General features: G+C 38.7%; 6 protein-coding genes across 7 annotated transcripts; all 6 read left to right on the top strand.

Annotated features, from left to right (window-relative positions):
• Positions 1 to 343: 343 nt before the first annotated feature.
• On the top strand, positions 344 to 3,401 carry LOC113688889 (cytochrome P450 CYP72A219-like). Its single transcript, XM_027206709.2, has 5 exons — positions 344 to 675; positions 1,157 to 1,374; positions 1,536 to 1,780; positions 2,325 to 2,697; positions 2,840 to 3,401. Exons 1-5 carry the CDS (start codon positions 396 to 398, stop codon positions 3,263 to 3,265), a joined length of 1,542 nt encoding a protein of 513 aa, XP_027062510.1. The 5' UTR covers positions 344 to 395; the 3' UTR covers positions 3,266 to 3,401.
• A 3,493-nt stretch (positions 3,402 to 6,894) lies between these two features.
• LOC113690045 (cytochrome P450 CYP72A219) lies at positions 6,895 to 10,209 on the top strand. Its single transcript, XM_027207864.2, has 5 exons — positions 6,895 to 7,245; positions 8,157 to 8,374; positions 8,647 to 8,891; positions 9,035 to 9,419; positions 9,538 to 10,209. The coding sequence occupies exons 1-5, from the start codon at positions 6,966 to 6,968 to the stop codon at positions 9,961 to 9,963; spliced, it is 1,554 nt and encodes a 517-aa protein (XP_027063665.1). The 5' UTR covers positions 6,895 to 6,965; the 3' UTR covers positions 9,964 to 10,209.
• Positions 10,210 to 10,833: 624 nt separating this feature from the next.
• LOC113689533 (cytochrome P450 CYP72A219-like) lies at positions 10,834 to 12,286 on the top strand. The gene is made up of 2 exons (XM_027207297.2): positions 10,834 to 11,129; positions 11,234 to 12,286. Exons 1-2 carry the CDS (start codon positions 10,888 to 10,890, stop codon positions 11,619 to 11,621), a joined length of 630 nt encoding a protein of 209 aa, XP_027063098.2. The 5' UTR covers positions 10,834 to 10,887; the 3' UTR covers positions 11,622 to 12,286.
• A 1,333-nt stretch (positions 12,287 to 13,619) lies between these two features.
• On the top strand, positions 13,620 to 17,019 carry LOC113689679 (cytochrome P450 CYP72A219-like). Of its 2 annotated transcripts, none has more exons than XM_072051073.1 (5): positions 13,620 to 13,955; positions 14,331 to 14,548; positions 14,821 to 15,065; positions 15,202 to 15,598; positions 16,512 to 17,019. In XM_072051073.1, the coding sequence occupies exons 1-5, from the start codon at positions 13,658 to 13,660 to the stop codon at positions 16,935 to 16,937; spliced, it is 1,584 nt and encodes a 527-aa protein (XP_071907174.1). In that variant the 5' UTR covers positions 13,620 to 13,657; the 3' UTR covers positions 16,938 to 17,019. The 2 variants fall into 2 exon arrangements, with proteins under 2 accessions (XP_071907174.1, XP_027063216.2); XM_027207415.2 differs by having other exon boundaries at positions 13,622 to 13,955; positions 15,214 to 15,598.
• A 3,881-nt stretch (positions 17,020 to 20,900) lies between these two features.
• Positions 20,901 to 24,726, top strand: LOC140007373 (uncharacterized). Its single transcript, XM_072050123.1, has 3 exons — positions 20,901 to 22,293; positions 22,410 to 23,396; positions 23,630 to 24,726. Exons 1-3 carry the CDS (start codon positions 20,901 to 20,903, stop codon positions 24,724 to 24,726), a joined length of 3,477 nt encoding a protein of 1,158 aa, XP_071906224.1.
• A 1,154-nt stretch (positions 24,727 to 25,880) lies between these two features.
• On the top strand, positions 25,881 to 26,360 carry LOC140007372 (uncharacterized). The gene has a single exon (XM_072050122.1). It carries the CDS (start codon positions 25,881 to 25,883, stop codon positions 26,358 to 26,360), a length of 480 nt encoding a protein of 159 aa, XP_071906223.1.

Below are 26,360 nucleotides of genomic sequence, written 5' to 3'. Positions count from 1 at the left end.
AGCCTTGAGATCTTATAGTAGTAGTACTATATGGACGTTCCTTCGTCTCTCATGTTAAGTTACATACTGCTAAATACCAATTAAGGGTCATATTTGCTTGACTTGTCACCTTCACTGACCTCATCCACTTATTCATATGATATTAGGAATACTAGAACTCGATTGGCCGGTCTGCCTTGTTATGCAGAAACAGCCAATTTTTTCAACTTTTGTTCCATTTTCTTAAGACATCTTCCTCTCCAAGTAAACGTATCAGCTGCTATATTTAATTGTACAATGACTAAAATAATCCTGATCACCCCAAGCACCCTGTATAAATGTGTGTGTGTGTGTGTGTGTGTATGGAGATAAGAAGGTTGACAATTAACACAAAACACATTACCAAAAAATTCAAAATGAAAACAACCCACAGCTTCATGATTGTACTTGTTTCTTCTTGTCTTGTTCTCTCAGTATTGGCATGGAAAGTGTTGAGCTGGGTATGGTTTAAACCCAGAAAGCTTGAGAAGCATCTCAAACAACAGGGTTTTAAAGGGAACCCTTACAAGCTGTTCTATGGAGACTTCAAAGAGATAGGAACCCTGTTCCAAGAAGCCTACTCCAAGCCTATCAGTCTCTCAGACGACATCGTACCAAGAGTTATACCTCATTTTCTAGGAACTGTTAATAAGTATGGTAAGTTGGTGTACTCCTCTGCTAATGGAGAATTCACATTTCCTTTAAATAGAAATTTTAGACTGCACCCCACATAAAAATGTCGCTTGAGTTGCACCCTAGAGTTCCCCTTTTTTTTTTTGTTGTCTTTTGGTTCATGACAGACTTCATTACTTATTAATGGGAAAGGTGAATGTTTGAGAGTCGGATCATAGTTGTTAGGATCACGATGTGGATATCGTATGATTGGTACGATCCTATAATTCGGATCAAAGCTAACGATCCAGATTGTTAGTAGGATCGAAAATTAATTTTAAATTATCGTACGATTCTACAATCTTGAGTCAGATTAGGGACCTCAGGGTCAAGTTTTGGACCACCCATATGCACCCCATATGCCTAAACTATATTTACCCCATTAGTCAATTACTCTTAACATAATTAGTACGGATTGTTACTTTGAATTTCAGTTGATTTGTGTGATATATATTTGGATTTGTAGGAAAGAATGCCTATTTATGGTTTGGGCCAAAACCAACGATGGTAATCATGGATCCAGAACTCACAAGGAAAGTTACACAAAAGATGGAAATTTTTCAAAAGCCTCAATTCCACCCACTTTCCAAATTGCTCGCCCAAGGGACACTGGTCTATGAAGGGGACAAATGGGCCAAACACAGAAAGCTCCTCAACCAAGCTTTCCACATGGAGAAGTTGAAGGTTTCTTCTTATTTTCTCCTACGTATTTGTTTACTGGAAAAAATAATTATTGAGAAAATAAAAAACTAACGATTCCTAAAATTAGGAAGTATATATACTGATGGAGTTTTTTCTTTTTTATTCACTCTTCTGTCTTTCTTTTTTCCTTTTTTGGGATATAGCTTATGGTACCAGCATTTTACACAAGTGCAAGTGAGATGTTGAGCAAATGGGAGGAGGGTATTTCCGCAAAAGGGTCAATTGAGTTGGATGTTTGGCCCCATCTTCAGACTATGACAGGTGATGCAATTTCAAGGACAGCATTTGGCAGCAAATATGAAAAGGGAAGAAGGATCTTTGAATTGCAGACAGAACAAGCCCAACATTTGGTCAAGGCTGTACAGTCCATGTATATTCCCGGGTTGAGGTAAAGTAGTTTAGAAGTATTGTGTTGGATTAATCTTTTTTACATTTACTGAGTATATATTAGCGAGTTTAAGTACATGACATATGTGCAAAATATAAATCTCATTTCTAAGTTTTACATATTTATTATACATCTAAATCAGTTCGTGCATACATCGTCAATGTAAGAATATTTTTTTTTTTTTGGGTTTGGTAAACAAATTCTGAATACTTGGTAAATTTAGTTATTTATACACGTATCACATGCTCACTGCCCAATATGATAAACTTGTTTAACTACAATCTACCAGTCTATTATAACTAATCACAATTTACATTTGAATGTTATGTTTTGTATATATGTTATGCATTAAGCTCTACTTGTGTATACACTGATAGTGCATACGAAATTTATCCTATAAATGTTCCAAATAGTTTATGTGTGAAAAAGCGAGTGAAAAACGTGTTATAATAATATTTCGAGAAAATGAAATGCAAAAAAGCATTTTAAACAAAGATTTTTTTTTTCCTTTGTGGCACTTTGCTAACGTGATTATGTTTCACAGGTTCCTGCCAACTAAAAGGAACAGAAGAATGAAACAAATCGCGAAAGAAGTTAATGATTCAATTGGGGAAATTATCAGGACTAGACTAAATGCACTGCGAACAGGGGAAGCCAGTGATGATGACATGTTGAGTTTATTACTTGAATCCAGTTCTCAAGAAACTGACAAAGAATTTGGCATGACTACAAAAGAAATCGTTGAAGAGTGCAAGCTGTTCTATTTTGCTGGGCAGGAGACGACTGCTGTGCTGCTCGTTTGGACAATGATCTTATTGAGCATGTATCCGGACTGGCAAGAACATGCTAGAGAAGAGGTTTTGCAACATTTTGGGACAAACATACCAGATTTTGATGGACTAAATCGCCTGAGGATTGTAAGTCAATTATGTACCCAATGCCATGACAAACTGTACCTAGCTAAAAAAGAACTCTTAATCCAAAATGTTCTTGAATTACTGATAAACCGAGGCTTCTCATGTAGCTCTAAATCTAATCAGTCTCTTTGATTTATCACAGGTTACAATGATCTTACATGAGGTTTTAAGGCTATACCCACCATTTCCTATTCTTGGTCGAACAGTCGCTGAAGAAACTAAACTAGGAAATCTAACTTTCCCGTCTGGACAGCTACTGACCGTACCAACAATATTATTGCATCATGACCCTGAAATATGGGGCGAGGATGTCAAGGAATTTAAGCCAGAGAGGTTTGCAGATGGAGTCTCACATGCAACCAAGGGCCAAGTTGTATTCTTCCCATTTGGCTGGGGACCTCGTATCTGCATTGGCCAAAACTTTGCCATGTTGGAAGCAAAATTGGTTCTTGCCATGGCTTTGCAACGCTTCTCCCTTGAACTCTCACCATCTTATTCCCATGCTCCTTATTCAGCCGTAACACTCCAACCCCAGTTTGGAGCTCACTTAATTTTGCACAAGATGTAGCGTGTTGTTCTGTGTTACTAATTGTGATTATTCCTCCTCATTGAATTAGAAATTTGAGGAAATCATTCACAATTTTGCTCAGATTTTTTCCATGTAAACCATTTAATACATGGAACTTGGTAAAGCTTCTTTTTCACGTAACTTATTTTCAGTACCTTAATGAACCCCGAGAAATTTCTAAAATTATGATGAATTTTAAAAAAATTCTACAAAGGGGGCATTTTGAGTATGAGATTCTGTCCAAAGGGTCTTCGCATTCAGTAAATGCGAGCTCCCTGAGCTCGCATTTGCTGAATGCGAAGTCTCCTTAAATTTTCGACCAACGAAATCCAAAAAAAAAAAACAAAAAGAAAACCAGACCTCGCATTTATGAAATGCGAGGTCAGTTACCTCGCATCTCTTAAATGCGAGGTCACTGAGATGCGAGGTCAGTGAAAAGAAACAGAGCATAGCCATATCTTTTATGCTGTTTCTGAGCAATAGAGCATAGCCACGAATTTGAAAGCCATTTGCCAAGTGAAAAGAAAATGTGCAGTGCAAATGGGACACAAAACTGGTTGAGGAGTCCTGTTGAGGTAGTAAAAGTGGCAAATTGGGAGGGGGGGAGAGAGGCGCAGCTGGCAGAAACTGGTTCCAAACAGGGGTTGAAGCTCTACAATGGTGGAGAGCTTCCGACGAGAAAGATGTGAGGGATTCCATCTGCCGATCCAAGAAGCTGCAATTCTATTGTCTAGCTCAGCAAAAGAGAATAGAGAGTGAGCTGAATGGAGAGAGTGAGCTCCAATTTCTGTCGGTTAGGAAACAGATTTGAATGCCTATTGTTTAGGTCTCTACGTTGATTGGTGTTTGTATAGCGTTGGAAGTGAATTCTTGGGTCATTTTTGTAGAAAGGCCAAAGAAGAAACGTTGAGAAGAGAAGGATTCATCAGTGGAGGTTCTGACAGAGCAAGTGGTTCAAGCCGAGGTTAAATTGAATCACCGCTTTTGGGGACATTTCAGATTCAGTACCTCGCATTCGAGAAATGCGAGGTACCATCTGGCCAATGCGAGCTTGGTAAGTTCGCATTTGCCAAATACGAGCTTCGTTGCTTTTTTTTACTTTTTTTCAAAACTTCTCTCTTTTTTGATAAAACACTGACCTCGCATTTGTGAAATGCGAAGTCTTTGAACTTGCATTTCACAAATGCGAAGATCATACTCCTAGAACTAGCTTCAAAAATTACCCTCCTTGTAGAACAACTTTTATTTTTCATAACAATTTAAGAATTTACTCAATGAACCCCTCTAGAATGAACATGGTGAGGTATAATTTTATCTTAGAAAAGTGATTAACCGTGTAATGTTAAAGTATAGATAGATAAGAGCCAAGCCAAAAAAGTGATCCCAATTTTTATTTTCCAATCTTTTTCTCTACTTCCTTTATCTCATCAATTCTACATCACTTCCCTAGTTTATTTAAAAGAAGAAATCAGTCAATTTTCCCTCGCATTGTTTACTAATACTATCTTTTCTTTTCGAAGTAGTTTGCGTGCAAGACATAACAAGCTTGCACTTTGAAAGTCTACTTGACTCTATTCACAAAGTTGCTTTTTTTTTTGCCTCCCAATTCACCATCAGCAGGCTAATTTATGTTCTACTAAGTACTAACAAACGCATATGACATAGGGCCACTATGTATCCGCTTCAGACAGACCAAGGAAACCAAGTCGGGACTTTTGCATGCCGAGGTTTGTGGATCAAAACAAAAAGACTCGTTTACTTGACACAGTGGTGGAGTTCACAGAGCAAATCGTCTGCTTCAACATCGAAATCTATCTTGTGAATCACAGACCTCATTAGAAGTTAGCCTATGATTAATCTTGCTAAGACAGCCGCCTTGTTTTCGACGTTTTCTTCTGTTCTCCTTGTGACTCTTTGATTCGTATACAAAATCTTGTTCAGACAGCCGCTTTGTTTCCAACGTTTTCTTCTGCTCTTGTCGTGATTCTTTGATTCGCATACAAAATCTTGTTTAAAGTATAAAAGCTCGGACTTGTCCTACCAGAAAATAAAAAAAAATTACCTAATTCATACAGAGCCCAAGTTTTCATGTTTTACCGTAGCAATAATGAGCATGGACGTACTGTTATATTTTTGCGGGCATAGTAGAAGTTGCCCTACTAACTTTCCTGTAGTCCCACATCATTTGTTCGAGGTTGGAGGGTTGGGTAGTTAAGTCCCCAGGTTTGACTTAAGAATTGTCGGCTTTTAGGGTTAAATCTGATATTAGATTTAATTAACTAACTTCAAAAGTCTAAAAAAAAAAATTACCAATGGTCTAAATATAACCCTTTTAAATCTTTCTCCAGTCTAGTACACTATAATGTAGAGAAGTTGGAAAATAATGGCATTTTTTATAGATTGCTTTAGACTGAAAAAAAAAAAGGACGGAGAAAAATCCTTTCGAGTATCTTGTGTTTGCTGGCTTTAGAGGAGAAAGAAAAGGGCTACTTAGAGAATAAGCTATTTTTGTTCCGCCACTTTCATTTTCTTTCGATTGGAAAGAAATGGATGGGCTAGAGTACTTATGTTTAACCTCACACGCACCACAAAAAAAAATATATATATAAAAAATCCCCATTTCAACCAAATTGAAACAAATTAAAGGGATAATTTCAGAAATCTCCCTTAAGATTTCTAATGATTGCAGCCACCTCCAATGAGATATGAAAAATTATGGAAACCTCCTCTAGAAAATATATCTTGGAAATAATTGATGATATAAGAAAAAATATCCAATGAATATCCAAAATTACCCCACTTTGATATGTAAAACAAATTAAATGCTAAAAAAATAACTACCGCCATTATCCATTAGGTGAAATTTTCAAATTAGATTTTTTGTAGGAAAATTTAATCAATGTTCTAGAAGCATTCTTCTTTGGTACTTTGGACATAATTTTTTATTAAATAATTTTTTAAAATACTTATTTTAACAATTGCCTCCCTATTTGGTGGATCGACTTTTGTAAATTGATTAATAAATCTAGTCAAAAAAATTGAGAATGAAGTATAATGTACCATATTAGATGATGTTAGAGTTTTACGATAAAGAAGTATTACCCAAAAAAAATAAAGAATTTTCATTTTTCTCTTTTAAACTTATTTTCACGTAAAATTTGTAAAGTTTGTGAAGGCTATCATAGTTTTTTCATAACATTAAGGAAGGTAAGTATAATTTTTTAAACCTTAGGAGAGGTGGTTGTAATTATCAAAAATCTCAGGAGAGATTTCTGAAATTATCCCCAAATTAAATTTATGTTTGTGATTGACTTTTTCTAGTAATTGCATGGACCAATTCTCCAATTTTTATATTTCCACGATCTCTTTCAATCCTCCATTCTCAGACATGCAAATAATCTTCTCTATATATAGGAAATACTAATATTAGCTCCCAAAGCGTCATCCCACGTCTTTATGTTGCAATCTTATCAATTAAATTATTAAAATCACACCCAACATATGTCACAATTCTCAAGGAATAGCCCTGCAATATCTTAATTTGCTGGGAACATCTTCGTAATTATGACATACTTTGGGGGTATAATAGTTTAATTTACACCTATAAATAAATCAAACACTCACTCCCATAGAAGTTGACATAAATCAAACACACACTACCATAAAAGTTGACGAAGATTCGATCAAAAGAACTCAAATAATGGAGATGTCAGCCTATAGCTCCATCGCAGTTCTTTCTTCTTGCTTTGTTCTTTTGACATTGGCATGGAAACTGTTCAACTGGATTTGGTTAAAGCCCAAGAAGCTTGAGAAGCTGCTCAAACAGCAGGGCTTCAAAGGGAATCCATACAGACTTCTGTTTGGAGACTTGAAAGACATCTCAAACTCAGCAAGAGAAGCTCGGTCCAAGCCAATTAGTTTGTCCGATGATATTATCCCAAGAATCATACCTGAGTTCCATAAACTTGTCCAAAAATATGGTATGTTCTTGTAATCTCCCTCATTCTTATCTGTTTGTGTCGGTTGCATCCTGATAGCTCGTTGTCGAGGAAAAAGTCAACGCTCGGAAACAAAATGCCTCGGTTATGCTTCCTCTGTTTTTATATAAGATGCCTTCTTTTACCAGTTTATTGTATAAAAAACAAGAAAAACCAGATAGAAAAGCAGAGTAAATTGAATCCTTTTTGTTTTTCTGGTATTTTAGTATGGTTTGTTCCATTGAAGACCTGCCGGTAAGCGAGGCAATGTCAAATATCCCATCGCAGAATTAGAATAATCCGTGTACTGTGACATTTTTTAAGGTAGTTTGTTCATGACATGAAAAGATAATTGAAGAACATCTGTAAGGGAATGTCTAAAAAATCATCGTCTAAAACATTTGATAGTTTTGTTGGTGAGACAGAAATAACTTTATCCATATAAGTATGGTTAATGCTGTGTACAAGATCAATATTAAATACAGACTTAAGTTAGCTTGAACTGTCAACTGCACCCCATAATCCATTAATTAGTTGTGGAGGCCTATATTGCACCCTAAAATGTACTCCTTGAACCGAGTTGGACCGCTTGAAAGTAATCCTCTGCTGTAACAATTAACATGCCTGATGAATTGACCAATATGTTATAAGTGAATAGCACAGTATAAAAATTAGCCGAAGAAAGTATTACTATAAATTGATACAGAACGTCTAATGGTGCATCTGTTTCATGATGTTTTTGTCATCTGACGTGCCAAATGCTTTCTAGCTACAAATTGGAGTTAAAAAGGATTGATCATTTTTTCCGGGCTCCTCCTGATTTGTGCCAAAGTTAATCGTGATTTGTCAGTGTTGGGTGATTAACTTCAAATTTTTAATTTCATTGAAAACGAGTGGTGATAACCATTTTGCAGGTACGAAAACATATATATGGTATGGGCCAGAGCCAGCTATATTCATCCAGGACCCTGAACTCTTAAGGGAGGCTGCCCAAGCAATTACTGTCTTTCATAAGCCTGATGCTGGCCAATTCACCAGATTGTTGACGCCAGGACTAGCAAGCTACAATGGAGACAAATGGGCAAAACACAGAAAACTCATTAACCCAGTTTTCAATGGGGAGAAGTTGAAGGTTTTCTCTAATGTCCTTTGTTTTTCTCCTAGTTAATCAAACAGCAACCAATTTAGAAAATGCTGTAAGTTTGAGCTCTTATGTAGGAATTTCCGGATGACCTTTAAGCCAAATATATTGAATTTGGAAGTAACGTGTTTGTTCTAAACTATGTGAAGAAAGAAAAGAAGAATGCTTAACTGACAAAATGACCTCAAGAAATTCTACCATTCAAGTGGCAATACTGATGATGTCTTCTTTTGTTTGTCTTCTTTCTTTTTCTTTGCACATAGACCATGCTCCCTGCTTTTCAAACAAGTGCTAGTGAGATGATGAGAAAATGGGAGGAGATTGTTTTGCCAAAAGGGTCTTGTGAGTTGGATATTTGGCCCTATCTTCAAAGGGTAACTTGTGATGCAATTTCCAGGACTGCATTTGGCAGTAACTATGAGGAAGCAAGGAAGATATTTGAACTTCAAGGAGAGCAGCTTGAGCATTGTGTCAAGGCTGTATGGTCCATGTTCATCCCTGGATGGAGGTAAAGATTGTATATTTATACAGAACATATTAAGTAGAATTCATTAATTAGCCTGCTTGCAAGGCAAATTTATCTCTGAAGTACCATAATTGAACATCACTGTAAAAGGGAATGTAACTTTTTGTTTACTAAAATTTTATCAGGTTCTTGCCAACTAAGAGAAACCGAAGAATGAGACAAATTGAGAAAGAAGTTGATGATTCAATCAGGAGAATTGTAAATTCAAGATTAAAAGCAATGAGAGCTGGGGAATCCTGTGATGATGACTTTTTGGGTAGATTACTAGAATCCAATTCTCAAGAAATTCATAAACATGGGAGCAAGGGTGTTGGAATGAGTACCCAAGAGGTGGTAGAAGAGTGCAAGCTCTTCTATTTTGCAGGACAGGAGACAACCTCAGTGCTGCTTTTGTGGACAATGATATTATTGAGTAGGTATCAAAACTGGCAGAAACGTGCTAGAGAAGAGGTTTTGCAACTATTTGGCACTAACAAACCAGATTATGATGGCCTAAATCGTCTAAAAGTTGTAAGTACTCTTTTGCACAGGGAAATTGATCTTTTTGCATATGCTTTTGGTGAAAATCCAATCAAGGAGATCTTAATGTTTCTTCTTTTGTGTACAAATCCATACTGTTATGTCACAGGTAACTATGATATTATATGAGGTGCTAAGGCTATATCCACCGTTACCTGTCAATAGTCGAAGAACAGCTGAAGAAGCTAGATTGGGCAATCTATCCATCCCTGCTGGAATTCTAATCTTAAAACACATAGCGTTAATTCATCATGACCCTGAATTATGGGGGGATGATGTGAAGGAGTTCAAACCAGAGCGATTTTCTGATGGCGTGTCAAATGCAGCAAAGGGTCAAGCTGCATTCTTCCCATTTGGTTGGGGACCTCGTATATGCACTGGTCAAAATTTTTCTATGTTGGAAGCAAAAATAGTGATGGTGATGATCCTGCAAAGATTCTCCTTTGAATTTTCACCATCCTACTCGCATGCTCCCTACTCACTGATCACACTTAAACCACAGCATGGAGCTCACTTGATTTTGCAGAAGCTGTAGGTTGTACTACATAACTTGGAAATCCTATGTGGATTTGGTGTTTTCACAGATCATTCATAATCTAATGTCGGTTTTGCTAGTAAAATGGTTGTAATGTGTACTTGGGGAGTTATTTTACTGTCCCAAGATGCAATAATCGTTGTTTCCTAGAAATTTAGCAAATTTTGAGTTTGTGGATGAGAAAATTGTGCAGAACTTGTATGAATAGTGAAATTACCACAGGTTGTAGATGGGGAGGTTTTGTTACTCCTAATGACCGGTTTGGAGGGCAATCAATCCTACATCGCGTTGTGACAAAAGAATTGGACAAAATGTGAGAAAGTGTACAATTTTCTATTCTTAAAAAAAAGGGGGGGGGGGTTAAATCACACTTTTCTTACTTTACACATTCAATGCCGTAATCACTTCTGCTTCTTAATCATGCCAAATTACCCTCGATTTAAGAAGTTTATCAGTTTGATCTAAGAATTTTACGTTACATCAGAAATGTGGTGTGACTTGCAAGTAAGAATTCATATATGTGGTATGGGCCACAACCAACAATTGTTGTTCACGACCCTGAACTCACAAGGGAGGTGACACAAGAGATTAATCTCTTTCAAAAGCCTCATGCCGGTCAATTTTTCACATTGCTGGCGCCAGGACTGGTTAGCTACAATGGAGACAAATGGGCCGAAAACAGAAAACTTATTAATCCAGCTTTCCATCTCGAGAAGTTGGAGGTTAATCTGATCTGGTTTAGATTTTGTACCAAGACCAGTTGTCAAAGAATTTCTAAGAACAGTAAGTAATTTCAAAGAAACAAAAGATAAAATGCACAATGGTCACAAACAGCCAAAGGATTTCTATCATAAATAGACTAGGAACTCTTATCCTGATGTCCCATTTTTTGTGACCTTTTATTTACTTTCTGCAATATAGTGTATGATCCCATCTTTTACCACGAGCGCGAGTCAAATGATGAGCAAATGGGGGGAACTTGTTTCGCCAAAAGGGTCTTTTGAGTTGGATGTTTGGCATCATCTTCAAACTCTGGCTTCTGATGCAATTTCACGGACAGCATTTCGCAGTGACTATGAAGAAGGAAAGAGGATTGTTGAACTTCAAAGAGAACTGGCAGAGCACTGTGTCCAAGCTCTAGCTTCAGTGTTTATCCCCGGATTGAGGTGAGTCCTTTACTACTGGCAATGCAGTTCTGTAGCTTGAAATAATCAGAAACAATGCATTAAAGCAATTATGTCGCTTGTATGCTAACTTGAAATTTTTTTAGGTTCTTGCCAACTAAGAGGAACAGAAGAAGGAGACAAATTGCCAAAGATGTTGAGGATTCGATTAGAGAAATTATCAGTTTCAGAATGAATTCCATCAGAGCAGGGGAAGCCTGTGAGGATGACTTGTTGGGCATACTACTTGAATCCAGTTCTCAGGAAATTAACAATCATGAAAGTAAGGACTTCGGTATGTCTATCGAAGAGGTCATTGATGAGTGTAAGCAGTTCTATTTTGCAGGAAAGGAGACCACCTCAGCACTGCTAGTGTGGACTATGATCTTATTGAGTAGATATCCAGACAGGCAGGCAGGAGCTAGGGATTGTTGGCGTAACTGTTTGGTGAACTGTGTTTTTGTTCAATTAGACAAATCATCAATTCAAGATTGACTGAAATGAGAACAGGGAAATCCTGTTCAGATGACTTGTTGGGAATGTTATTACAATCAAATTGTCAAGAAATTGATAAGCATGGAAACAAGGACTTTGGTATGACTAGAAGAGGTCATTGAAGAATGCTGGCTGTTCTATAATGCAGGACAGGAAACATCTTGTGTGCTGCTCGTATGGACATTGATGTTATTGAGTGGGCATCAAGATTCAAGAGTGGCCGGCACATGCAAGAAAAGAGGTTTTGCAAATCTTTAGCACTAACAAACCAGATTTTGATGGATTGAATCGTCTAAAACTTGTAAGTGATTTCCAGAAATGTTATAGTATTTGGTTTCAAGTAATCATCCATCTAAATCCTTGAAAATGTTGTCAAGGTTACATGTCCTTGATGCCTAAGATGTAGCTGGTAGACATGCATGACAGTCCACTGACCTGCAACAAATCTACAAAGAATGCTACTAATACTTGGAATTCTTACAAACGCACAGAAATCTTTTGACCTTTAGATTTGGTAAAGCTGGAAAACATTGAACTCATAGGATCCTCAAGTCTGGTTCTTGTTATGTCCGCTAGAATAAACACAAGTTTGACAGCAAAATGCTCTCCACTCAGGGATGCCTAAAAATGTATTTTGCGTGTATATGGATACGTGTTTTCCTTAAAGCTCATACAATTGTTTGAAAATGTACAATATATGAAAGATCTTGATGTTTTCTTTCTTGGGTGCATCCTTAACACCAAATACCAAATGTTAGTATTTTGTATGATATATGTTGCTTTTTCTGGAGCTATGTTACTATCAGGTAATGATATGATTCTTGTATTCAGAGTTCAAAAACTAATTAATGCATTTGATAAAACTGAAATCTAAATTGTTAAGTCCTGCAATACCGTTTGAATGAATTCTCCATCAAGTTGTTAGCAAACAGCTTATCGCATATTTTTTTTAAATAAATTTTGGCTAGACAATTCAATTCAAATACACTTAATTAATGAATGAAGATGTTATATTTTTTTGTTATTAAACACGTTTGAGCATGTTAAAATCTAAATAATTAAATTTAAATGTTAAAGGAGAGTTATCAAAGAGCGAAATCGTAAACCCTATGAATCTTGAAGTAAGGTCCATCAGGCTGAGTTCTTTTTCAGTATCTATTTTGGAGAAGAATTAAGAAAGGGAGGTTTCTCATCGTAAACCCTATGTTGGTTTGAGAGCCCAAAAAGAAAAGAGTCATGCTGTGTGACTTGTTTGAGAAGTTTTCGAATTCATCCTACTCTACTTTTCCTCTTAACATATTCTTGTAGTTTCTCTTATACTTCATACCACACATTATAGCTTTTTCATCTTTTCTTTTTCCCTCCTAATATCCTAGACGAATCAGGAGATGGTCATTGTAGTATAACTCAATATCATTTTTGAGAAAACTAGGCAGGAAAAAGTAATTACAAAGCATAAGAATTTCCTAACTAGGCAATGGAGCCTCAATTAAAGGGTAGATATAAAAGTCAAGAGATTTCTCATTTAGAACCAAAACAGAGAGATAGAGAGGGGGAGAGAGAGAGATTTCTCATTTCTGTCACTCTACAATTTTCTTTGAAATTGGAATTGGAAGGAAATGATGAGATTGGACAACTTGTTTACAATTCTGTTCAATTGGTCAAATAGGATATATCACTTGATATGTACTAAACTTTATTTTGTTCAAAATCCAATATCCCTTTTCTTTGTCTTCATTTTTGTTAAGTGTTAACAACACTATCTGTTCTATTAAGTTAGAAACATGACTAACTCGTTGGATTTAGCAATATATTTCAAAAGCTCAATTACATATTCTACCATGTTTCTCAATCATTGATAATTGAACACTAAAGCAACACATCATAGAATTTGAAGGGGAGTAATACAATTTAAGAAGTTGCAGGGGAAATGTTGCAAACTATGAAATACTTTTGGGAGTTTCAGTAACAGTCTAACTTAATAAATAATTAATCTGGGTCCGAGACGAGAGAAGTTGACCAAATGCCGATGATCAATGGACAGAGCACCAGCAGCGTACTTGACCTCCATCGTCCTCGTTACAGCGCTTTCCTCTGCTATTTTTCTTGTAGCATTGGCATGGAAGCTATTCAAATGGGTTTGGTTGAATCCCAAAAAGCTTGAGAAGCTCCTCAGACAGCAGGGATTTAGAGGGAATTCTTATATACCAGTGTTGGGAGATGTGATAGCAATGTCAACCTTGCTCAAACAAGCTCACTCCAAGCCCATCAATCTCTCCGATGATATTGTCCCAAGAATCATTCCTGAATACCTTGATCTGGTCAAGAAACATGGTACTGCACTTGTATTATGTTCTGCTTGCATCATCCATAAATGACCTTATTGATTCACTACGCAAGTGTTTGTCTTTCATACAATTGTGTGGAAGCTAAATAAAACCATCACGATTTCTGTGATTTGGAATAGAAATATCAATATCTGTGAGGATCAGAACTGACCATCACAGCAAAAAATAATGCTTTTACCCACTGTTGTTTCTATTGATAACATGTCAACATTTTTCTTCTGGCTGCAAACTGGAGTTAACAAAATTGGTACTCTTTTCCTACCATTTGGTGCCAAGTCACTCTTGATTTCTTGATGTTCTGGTGCTCGTCTATAAGTGTTGGTTTTGAGTCAAAACAAGTGGTGCAATTTACTTGTTGCAGGAAAGAATACATACATATGGTACGGGCCAGAACCATCTGTATGTATCCAGGACCCTGAACTCATAAGGGAGGCTTCGCAAAACATCAACCTCTTTCATAAGCCTGTAGTTAATCAACTTACCAGATTGCTGGCACCAGGACTGATAAGCTACAACGGAGATAAATGGGCCAAACACAGAAAACTCATCAACCCTGCTTTTCATGGCGAGAAGTTGAAGGTTTATCCATTGATTTGTCTGGTTTTTTCCACTAAAGATCACTTAATTTTCAAATCCAGAAATTTTAAGCAATTGATATATAATTTCTGTATATGGTGACATGTAAATGAGATGAGTTCACCTTAATCAAGTTGTATACAAGAACAAGCATAGAGAAGATGCGTAATTGATAGAAGGGGCTAAAGAAGATTTATCACTAAATTAAGTTGCAATAATGATTATGATTTTTCTTCCATTGTTTTTGTGTATTTCTTGTTCTTGCTTGCACGTAGCTTATGCTCCCATCCTTTTGTACAAGTGCTACTGCAATGTTGAGAAAATGGGAGGAGATCATTTCACCAACAGGGTTTTGTGAGTTGGATGTTTGGCCCAGTCTTCGAAGTCTGTCTTCTGATGCAATTTCGCGTACTGCATTTGGTAGTAATTATGAAGAAGGCAGGGTGATTTTTGAACTTCAAGGAGAACAGTGTGAGCTTTGCATCAAGTCTCTGTGGTCAATGCTTATCCCGGGATGGAGGTAAATCTTTTGTTAATTCTCTGATTGCAAAAGAATATATTCTTTATATTTTGAAAGTTTGCACTCCTGCAGTTCATCTCAAATTGATCATAAACATTGACCCTGGCAAGAGAAATTGTCTTTAACTGCAACTTAGGTTTTTGTGCAGGTTCTTGCCAACTAAAAGAAATAGGAGAATGGGACAAATTTTCAAAGATGTTACTGATTCAATTAGAGAAATCATTAATTCAAGATTAAATGAAATAAGAGCAGGGGAATTCGGTGATGATGACTTCTTGGGACTATTATTACAATCAAATTCTCAAGAAATTGATAGGCATGGAAACAAGGATTTTGGCATGACCATTGAAGAGGTCATCGAAGAGTGCAGGCTTTTCTATGTTGCAGGACAGGAGACAACTTCGGTGCTGCTTGTGTGGACATTGATTTTATTGAGTGTGCATCAGGAGTGGCAGACACGTGCTAGAGATGAGGTTCTGCAAGTCTTTGGCACAAGAATACCAGATTTTGATGGACTGAATCACCTAAAACTTGTAAGTACTTTCTAGATCGTGCATTGATAAGTTCCATTTGCTCTATGATAAGATTCAAGCTTTTGGAGTCATATTTTCTGCCATCTAAATTCATGACAACTCAAGTTTCAAGATTAGATGTCCTTAACCAAAGGCGCAGCTAGATTAATGTACACACATGCACAACATTTTAAGAAACTGCATCAAGTTTATAAAGATAGTTCCTTGTTATTACAAACTCACCAAAAGCTCATGACCTTTAAATTCAGCAATCGTGCAGTTAAAAAAAATTTCATTATGTCCTTAGATGTTTGGTCCATTAGTTATTTTTTGTGAGGAAAGAACACAACTTTCTTTATTTTTCTTTTTTTTTTTTCTGGTAAGCACAGAACACAATTTGTTAGAAAGCTGCCATTGAGTCAGAGATATCTAAAACGAAAATGTCAATGACAACAGTTTCATGTTCACTAAAACTCATCTTGAGGGCAGGATTAGCCTTTAGACATTTTGCCCAATGAACTACTGTTACTATTGTTCTTATGCCTTTTCCATTCGTTGGTGAATCTTCTTCAGATGAAAATGAAATTATTTGCATGCACATTCTTTTGGAGAAACCCCAAGACATTACGTTCTTCTGCATACATCCTTATTATTACCTCCGAAGCAGAATTCAAGCATGCCTCAAGTGTTTTGAGTTCAAGAATATAACTCTACAGGAAATGGATGCAAAAAAACCAAGAACTGTTTTACCAGATGTTGTAATTGGACATGAAAGATAGGATTCCTACTTAAAATATCACTCAGATGACATATTCTGCTATCCTCAAATCTGAGTGGAATTTTCTGAGTGCAGCAAGTTTCATAACACAATTAAGTGAATTAACATTGACAAAAGTCTAGCTAGAAATCTCACAATTTCCTTTTTCTTCCTCAGGTAACTATGGTTTTGTATGAGGTTTTAAGGTTATATCCACCCATACCAGTCAATGGTAGAATAACGGCTGCGGAAACTAAATTAGGAAATTTATCTCTTCCCAGTGGAGTGCTAGTCCTGATACAAACCCTGTTAGTTCATCATGACCAAGCAATATGGGGCGAAGATGCGAAAGAGTTCAATCCAGAAAGGTTTTCTCAAGGAGCTTCACATGCAACAAAGGGAAATATTGCATTCTTCCCATTTGGTTGGGGACCTCGTTCTTGTATTGGTCAAAGTTACGCTATGCTGGAAGCAAAGCTGGTGCTGGCAATGATTCTGCAACGCTTTTGGTTCAAACTTTCACCATCCTATTCGCATGCTCCCATCTCACTGGTAACACTTAAACCACAGTATGGTGCTCCCTTGATTTTGCACAAGCTGTAGATTGAATACATAACTCGAAATTCCTTATTTAGATTTGATATTCCTTGAAATTAATCCCATTATTACTTTTGTTTGTCTAGAACTGGCTGGCAGTGCAATATTATGACCATTGTACTTAGGAAGTAGTTAGCATGAAGTCGCAGCTTCCAAATGAAAGAGCGGGTACAATAAGATACAATATGTTTTACAGAAGAAAGACTTGCTCTAAACAAAAATGACATTGACACCTTTCATTAATATTTTCTCCATTTAAAAAAGCTCAAAAGATAATTCAAAGGTAGTAATAATTTGTTCAAACTAAATAATTTAACAGAGAAAAGCATTATTATTTAAAATTATAATAGTAACCGTCATATTATTTTTAATGAAAAGTAAAAAAAATAATTCACTAATTAATAATGAAAATGAAAGCACGTTCAATGAAAATGATATAAAACATAAATTATTTAATTTTGAAAGGAAAATATTAATTATTTACATAAAAAAAACAAACTAATTGTTTGTACAAAGTAATTTAATCAGAAGGATAAACATTTTATGGAAACAATAACACCCCATTTAATAATAATAAGAAGAATATAAATCACACCAAAAACAAGCTAGTTGCCTGTGCCAAATAAATTAATCATAATGATAAACATTTTATCCAAATAATCACAGGACATTTAATTATATAATAAGAATAATATAAATGATAACTTTTATTTTTTGAACACAGACATTAATTCCTTCTACAATAGAATATAATTTAATGACAAGCATAAACAGTTATTCGAAACTTTACTAATCAAAGGACAAATTAATTACATGTCCCACATAGGGATTAATTCCTTTTAATAGTAGCATAGATATTTATTCAAATCTTTATGAATGAAATGAGAAATATGTCCTAGATAGAAATCAATTTTTTGTAGTAGATAATATAATGAAATGGATAAACATTTATTGAAGGCTTTTAATATCAAAAAACACAGAGCATTTAATAATAAACAACAGCATTAGAATACAAGATAAGATTGAATAACCAAAAAATAAGGATACAAAAGTCATTTTCAAATGAATTAATACATTTTCTTGAGTCAAGAGCCAACAATTACAATCATTTCTTGCATTTAATAATTTCTACTCAACACACAAATGTATTAGACAAAAATCCAACATACACTCATCCACTAAAAATTGTAGTCCTCTATTGATCAGCAGTGCATTATATAATAATTATTATTCTCCAACAAAGAGGAAGAGGACAACATGGGAGCCGGGAACACATTGGATGTGGTGATGAGATAGAAGAGAAGACAAAAAAGAGAAATTTCACGTTTTATTTTCATTTGGGAATTTTACTAGGGTGGAAAGAAAATATACGCAAAGAGTTTGGAGGATTGAGCTATCTACAAAAATTTTAGGCTCGGAGCAGTTAAGCCACCATATAATAGTTCAATTCTAATTATTCTATGCGTATGTTGTGGCGACTTGGCTTAACTTTAGAATCGGTTTATTCTTCATTAGTCTTGAAAAAAAAAAAGAAGAAGAAACCCTGAAGTAATAAATTCATGTAATAGCAAAAGAAGTATGATTTCTAGATAGTTATCATCACAATTTTGATACTTCTAGAACATGAATGACTGCCAAAATTTTTACATCTAAGTTTTTCTTTCATGGCCTCCTTCTTAAAATGATAAATAAATTCTACTTAGTTATTTTTGTCATAAATTTCCCGACTATGCCTCGCCTTCGCATTCCCTTTTCGCCACAAGTTTTAAAATATTTGATAAACTAGTTATTCATTTTTTTAATTTATTTTGTAAGTGGAAGGTTTCGAACCAAGAACCTCTCATTTACACTTTCTCTCCTCTTACCACCCATGCATTTTGAACGGGCATTTTTATGCACTTGAGTATTTTTTTGAACGAAAATTAATATAAAATATACTATTTTATAAAAATTTTATATACTAATTGTAAAACAAACATTTAAATTAAATAGATTAAAAATAGATAATTCATAACAACTTAATAATTAGTTTCAATCAAATATTATTTAATGATTCAATTATGTTTACTCTAATTAATGATAGTAACATATGAGTCAAGGGGATATATTAGGAAACGAATGCACTTAATATTTGATTTTTTCACAGATAAAAAGAATTTTCAAAAGCAAACTAACAGATAATGAACTTATTATTTGATCAAATTATTAAACTTAACAAAAAAAAGTAATTTGGAAGAACTTTTACAATCCCGTGTTTACAAGGATACTGTTTTAGCCTAAATTGAATTCCAATGAAAACAGAGCATAAAAATTAATAGAAAAAATTTTAGAAAAAATGACTATCTATACAATTTAACTAGATTTGTATGAGTAATATGTTAAAATTGCAAAATTTAAATTGATTGAAAAATGAATATCGTCAAAACTTTAGAATTACAAATAAATAATCAAGTCAAATAATAAAAATATAGTCAATGTAATTGATGAAAATATTAAAAATAATGATGATTGATTAAAAAAAGAAAAGCATAATCAATGTAAACATATATAAAGTAGGGAATTAATAGTTTTAAATTTACTATAAATAAAAAATGATAGAAAAAATGGAAGTTCATTCAAATTTTAGTAATGATAATAAATAATCAATTCAATAGTAGGAATAGAGAATGTGATTATATAGAATTAAAAAAAGGAAAGCAATTAACAAAAAAATAAAATAAGTCATAAATTATATAAATGTATATAAAGTAAGTAATCAATTGATTGTTTAAAATTTACTATAAATAAGAAAGTAATAAATGACTATAATTAATTGTTACAAAAATAAAGAATAAAATCCACCAAGAAACATGAGCAAACACTGTTTTTCTACATGGCGAAAAATATAGAACTTGCCCGAATAGCCAACTTTTTTTCTTTAAGCATAGTCAACTTGGTAACCTACCGAGGGGAAAAACTATCTATGTGAGCATTAATATAGCATATACTATACAAATTTTAGTAACAATAATAAATAATCAAACCAATAACAGGAGTAGAAAACATGAGTGAAAAAGTTAAAAGAAAATATATGAGTTTTTTTTAAAAAAATAGCAACATCTAGTCTAACCAACTCCTATTCTAACCTACACTAGAGGGGCTAATACCTTCGGTTATTGGCCAAAAAATAAAAAATCTGAAGATTGTTGTTCTGGCATGGTGTGTGTATGAAACTATGCCTCCTGGCTTAGTCAATCCGGCAGCAAAGAAATTTTATTTTATTTTTAAATGATGGCTGCCAGGATTCAGCCAAGCCCGCGCGGCGAAGAATTTTTCTTTTTAAAATGCTGGTAAGACCGGCAGTTGAGGAGGGCCATTTCGGCCCGGATAGTCCGAGGCCTTATCCCATGATACTTCCTGAAGTACCACCTCGGCCAGTTATCCAGCGAGGTGATCGCAACGCGTTTACCACTTCGGCTAAGGTCCTCAGGTCGTAACCCGAAGTGACCTCTGAATGACTGACAACTGTGGAAAGGTGGGATGTGATCTCTGACACATCTGACACCTGACGGAAAGCTGCTCTGACATATGCGCCGCCTGACTCTGACAACCGTCCCGGCGCACCCTTTCCTAGAAGCCCATCAAATCTACCAGATGCACTGACCATCTCAGATCTTTAGGGACCCGCGCTGCCAGTCCCTCTTCCCAACAAATCCCCTATAAATACCCAACGTATTTACGAAGAAGGGGGATGACCAATTTCTGGTATACTGATTTTGTCTACTACTTTATTATTTCTCTAAGACCGAACTGACTTAAGTTTCGGAGTTACACCGGGGGATTCAGCCCCTCCTGTAACCTAAGCAGGTGACCTCGTCCTAGTGGTGTCCCCAGGATAGAACACTCATTGAGTTCGGAAGATTCGCCCCAACAAGACAGAAATCACCTCTTCAATTGGCGCCGTCTGTGGGAACGTGAAGACATCAGAATATGAAACCTACGCGTTCTAAGAGCAGGAAAACTCTCACTATTGGAGCTGAGCAAAGCAATGCAGCTCACCAGGAAGATACTTCCGAAGGGCAGGAGTCTCCAAGGATTCAGCCCGCAAACGAAGAAGCCATACCCCGTATGGCCGAATTTGTAACCGAGAACCCCAACATTTTCGAGAAGTTTGGGAGATATCTAAAGAGGCAAGGCAAGCAGAAGGCTGAGTCCTCCAAAAGGAAGTCAAATAGATCCCCTAAAGGTTCATCTGAAGAATCTGATGGGAGGCGCTTGAGCCGGAGTGCTTCGAATCGGGCATTCTCTAAGGCCACTTCTAAGGTAGCCTCCCTGACCAAGGCATTCTCCCGAGGACTTTTAGGACAACGACTTGAGGAAGAACCTCGATTGTTGGGAAGGTCAGGGGTGGATTACATGAGAACTCCACCTTTTACCGACGATATCAACGAGGAAAGGCTTCCTCCCAACTTCAACCTCCTCTCCATACAATCCTATGACGGTCGAGGTGATCCCGAGGATCACATCCACGCCTTCATCTCGGTCTTCCGTTTATATTGCATCCCTGATCTCGTCATATGCCGAGCTTTTCCAGTGTTCCTTCAGGGGACAGCTCGAAAATGGTTCTGGGGTTTAGAACCTAGGAACATCTCAACCCTGGGGGAATTAGTGGAGAGATTCCTCCATCGGTTTATGTCCTCCCGACCTACGACCAGGACCTCGGCTTACTTGCTGAATATGCAACAGAACCCGGGTAAATCACTCCGGTCGTATGTCCAGAGGTTCCACGAGAAAAGTGTACAGATACCTGACCCCAATGAGCAGGTCACCATTGCTGCTTTTACCCATGGGCTCGTAGTCGGGGTATTCAACACGGGGATCCACAAGAAGTACCCCCACACACTCCATGAACTATGGTTGAAGGTTGAGAAGGGCATACATGCCGAAGATCTCAACCGCATGAAGAAAGAGGTCCAAGCTGCCCGCCCGAGGGCTGATCCCCGAAGTGGAAAAGAGCTTGGCCGAAGTGAAGTAGGGACAGGAAGTGACTTCCAAAATTCCAGTCGAGACCGCCACAGCGTGTTCGACAGGATTTCTAAGGGAAAGTCATCCATCCTGGACTCCGAGCTGACTCCCTTGAACACCACCCGATCTCGGGTGTTGTCTGTGATGGAACAGAACAACCTCGGGAAGGCACCCCTCAAGATGTACAGTAGCAGAGATAAGAGGAATTCGAACCTCTACTGCTTATATCACCGAGACATAGGGCATGAAACCGAGGACTGTAACGATCTCAAAAGGGAGATCGAGAACCTCATCAGGCAGGGACGCCTAAAGCAATTCATCCGCCGAAGTGGAGGTCATCAGCGTGATGAGAACCGACGTGACAAATGAAATGACCAACACCGAGACGAAAGGCGGACGTTGAGAAGCAGTTGCAGACCCCCTGAGGATCCTAGGAAGACAAAAAGGCCTCCCCGAGACGGATCCTCAGGCCAGGGATTAGGATATGGGCCAAACATTGCTGGAATCATCAACACTATTGCCGGAGGTTCGACGGGAGGGATAGTCAAAACTCCCGGAAGAGGACCTATCGGCAAGCTAACCCAGATCAGGCCGAGTCGAGTTCTCGCCTTTCTGAAGTCATTTCTTATGGCCCTACCGATCCAGTTCCTACTGCCTCAAGTAGCCATGAGGCCGTGGTGATTGAGGTACTCACCAACAATTACATCGTCAAGAAGGTCTACATCGACCCGAAAAACTCAGTGGATGTTATGTACCTTCGCACTTTTGAGAGTCTCAAGCTGACCAGGGAGCACATGACCCCTGTGAGAACCCCTCTTGTAGGATTCGGGAGACACGTTGTGCATCCCGAAAGGATGGTGACTCTGACGGTGACTGTGGGGCATCAACCCCGCTGCAGAACCATCCCCGTTAGCTTCGTAATAGTCAAGGCCGACTCCCCGTACAACCTACTTCTGGGTCAGCCCACTTTTAATGCTTTGCGGGCGGTTTACTCCACCTACCACCTGAATTTCAAGTTCCCTACTCCCGCGGGGATTGCCGAGGTCAGCAGCGACGTCTGCGCTGCTCGGGAGTGTTACCTCGCCACATTACAAGCAGCCTCCACATCGGCCTCCGATGTGAGACTCGAGAAGAGGTCAAACATTCTCTCGATTGACGGCCTCGATCCTCAGCAGGCTGAGAAGGCTCCAAGGCTAGAGTCTGGGGATGAGGTGAAGGAGATTTCACTCGACCTGACGAAGCCGGAGCGGACGATCCGCGTCGGCATCCGATTAGCTGACCCGATTAAAAGAGATATGGTGGACCTCCTCAGAGAATACCGGGACGTCTTCGCCTGGGCCGCAGAAGAGGTTAAAGGGGTCCCGCATCACCTCATGGTACACAAGTTGAACGTTGACTCCCAGGCACGCCCGGTCAAACAAAAAAGAAGATACCTCGGCCCCGAGCGCAGTCGAGCTGTAGGTAAAGAAGTGGACAAGCTCCTGCCCGCGAAGATAATCTGGGAGGTCCAGTATCCGACCTGACTTTCCAACCCGGTCATGGTCAAGAAGGACACGAGAGCTTGGAGGATGTGTGTCGACTTCACCGATCTCAACAAGACTTGTCCTAAAGACTGCTACCCATTGCCCAAGGTCGACACCTTGGTGGACTCGGCAATGGATTATGAAATCCTCTGTTTCTTTGATGCCTTTCAGGGGTATCACCAGATCGGAATGAGTCCAGAGGACTAGGAGAAGACGGCATTCTATACATACCAAGACACATATTGCTACACCACCATGCCTTTCGAACTAAAAATGCCGGGGCCACAAATCAACGCTTGGTCAATCAAGCCTTTAAATCCCAGATCGAGCGAAATGTCGAGACTTACATGGATGACATTCTTCTCAAGAGTCGGACGACCTCCACTTTCCTCTCTGACCTGAGAGAGGTCTTTGAGGTCCTTCGGGAGACGCGAATGATGCTAAACCCCAAGAAATGTATCTTTGGGGTCATTTCGGAAAAATTCTTGGGCTATCTCGTCTCCATGCGGGGTATAGAAGCGAATTCGGACAAGGTGAGGGCGATCCAAGAGATGTCTCCACCTCGATGCATCCGCGACGTGCAGAGGCTCACGGGGCGGTTGGCAGCTCTGAACCGGTTCTTGTCACAATTAGCTTCCAAGGCGTTGCCCTTCTTCAAGATTCTAAAGAAAGCCGACAGCTTCTCCTGGACTGAAGAGTGTCAACAGGCCTTCGAGCAGTTGAAGGAATATCTTCACCACCTCCTAACACTCACCTCGCCTCGATTGGGGAACAAGTTATATTTGTACCTATCTGTCGCAGTCGAGGCTATGAGCGCTGTACTGGTAAGGGAAGAAGGTGTGCAAGTTCCAATTTACTATGTCAGCCGAGTCCTCCGAGATCCGGAGACCAGATATACTCAGGCGGAGAAACTCGTGCTGGCCTTGATCCACGCAGCCCGCAGGCTTAAGCCCTACTTCTTGGATCACCATGTCTGCCTGAGGACTGATCAACCCCTCAGGCAAGTCTTATCACGGCCGGAGGCTTCCGGGCGCCTTACTAAATGGGCCATCGAACTGGGGGAATATGACTTGTCCTACGAACCCCGTACAGCAATCAAGGCTCAGACTCTCGCGGACTTCCTAGCCAAGCTCACATTTGACGGGGTGAATGAGTCCATCCTGGATACCGCTTCGGTCACTACTGCGCCTCGGCGGTGGATCTTTAATGTGGATGGCTCGTCTAATAGTGAGGGTAGTGGAGCAGACTTGCTCCTCGAAGACCCCTAGGGAGAGGTATGTTCATACGCCTTAAGGTTTGACTTTGCTGCTTCTAATAACGAAACCGAATATGAGGCGGTCATCGCCTGCTTGCAACTAGCTCGTAAGCTCGGAGCTGCACACATCTTGGTCTACAGTGACTCTCAATTTGTCGTATGCCAAATACTGGGCGACTACGAGACTAGAGAAGAGGTCATGCATCGCTACCTCTCCAAGGTCCGCGAGTTAGTGGCATATTTCGAATCTTTTGAAATTCAAAGGATACCGTGATCGCAAAACAGACGAGCTGACGCCCTCTCCCGACTCGCTTCCACCTCGTTCTCTGATTTGAACAAGACAGTTTTCGTGGAAGTCCTAACCGAGCCGGGGTACCAAGAAGAGGTCGTATGCCCCGTTTACCCCGGGGACACCTGGATGGGCCCTTTGGTCCGATTTCTCAGTCAGGGGGAGCTCCCAGAGGATCGAGCTGAATCAAGAAAGCTTCAACGTAAAGCAGTTCAGTACACTCTCCGATAAAACCTCTTATACAAGACGTCGTACCTCGGCCCGTGGCTGCGATGTATTACGCCAGAAGAAGGCGAGAGAATCCTTCAAGACATATACGAATGACTCTGTGGTGCTCATGTCGGCTACAGGATACTCGTCAAAAAAGCTCTATTGCTCGGATATTTTTGGCCCACTATGAGGGTGGATGCCCAGGTCGTGGTCCTTAGTTGCCCCTCTTGCCAGCACCACGCCCCTGAGCACCATCAGCCGACCAATCTTATGATCCCCATCACCTCACCATGGCCATTCGAGCAATGGAAACTGATATAATCGGTCCATTTCCCAAGGCTTCAGGCAATTACGCCTACGTGGTGGTGGCAGTGGACTATTTCACCAAATGAGTTGAAGCCGAACCTCTGAGAAGTATCACTGGGGCCGCTGTTCAAAAATTCTTTTGGAAGAACGTGGTTTGTCGTTTCGGCCTACCCCGGGTGGTCATCTCGGATAATGGCAAGCAGTTCGCGTATAATCCTTTCAAAGCGTGGTGCGAAAACCTAGGGATCAAGCAGCATTTCACTTTGGTTGGACACTCTCAGGCCAATGGACAGGTTGAAAACTTCAACCGTACTCTTCTTCATGGTCTCAAGACCAGGTTTCACCGGGTTGGGTCGTCCTGAATGGAAGAACTTTCCAGTGTACTGTGGTCCTACCGAACTACCCCGAGGTCAGCGACCCAAGAGACCCCGTTCTCTCTGACTTATGGGTCCGAAGCCGTCGTCACAGCCGAATTCATTACTCCAAGTCCACGGATGGCAGCATACGCCGCCGAAGTCAATGAAGAGGAACGGCGGGTTGACCTCGACCTGGCCGAAGAGAAGCGTGATATGGCCGCAGCCAAAGTCGCTCTTTGTAAAAATATCCTAACTGGCTACTACAATGCTCGGGTCAAACACTTGCGATTCAATCCGAGAGATTTTGTCCTCCGAAAAAACTCGGTCAGTCGAGCTGAGCCTCAGGGTAAATTAAACCCCAAGTGGGAGGGACCATACAGTGTTATCGAGTCCATCCAAAATGGATATTGTAAATTGGCGTACCGAGATGGATCTCGGGTGCCCCGAACTTGGCATGCTGAAAATCTTAAACTATATTACCCTTGA

The sequence above is a fragment of the Coffea arabica genome, chromosome 5c (assembly GCF_036785885.1).
Source record: "Coffea arabica cultivar ET-39 chromosome 5c, Coffea Arabica ET-39 HiFi, whole genome shotgun sequence".
Classification (NCBI taxonomy): domain Eukaryota; kingdom Viridiplantae; phylum Streptophyta; class Magnoliopsida; order Gentianales; family Rubiaceae; genus Coffea; species Coffea arabica.
The sequence above is the reverse complement of the archived record's forward strand: the minus strand, read 5'-3'. Positions and strand labels throughout refer to the sequence as shown.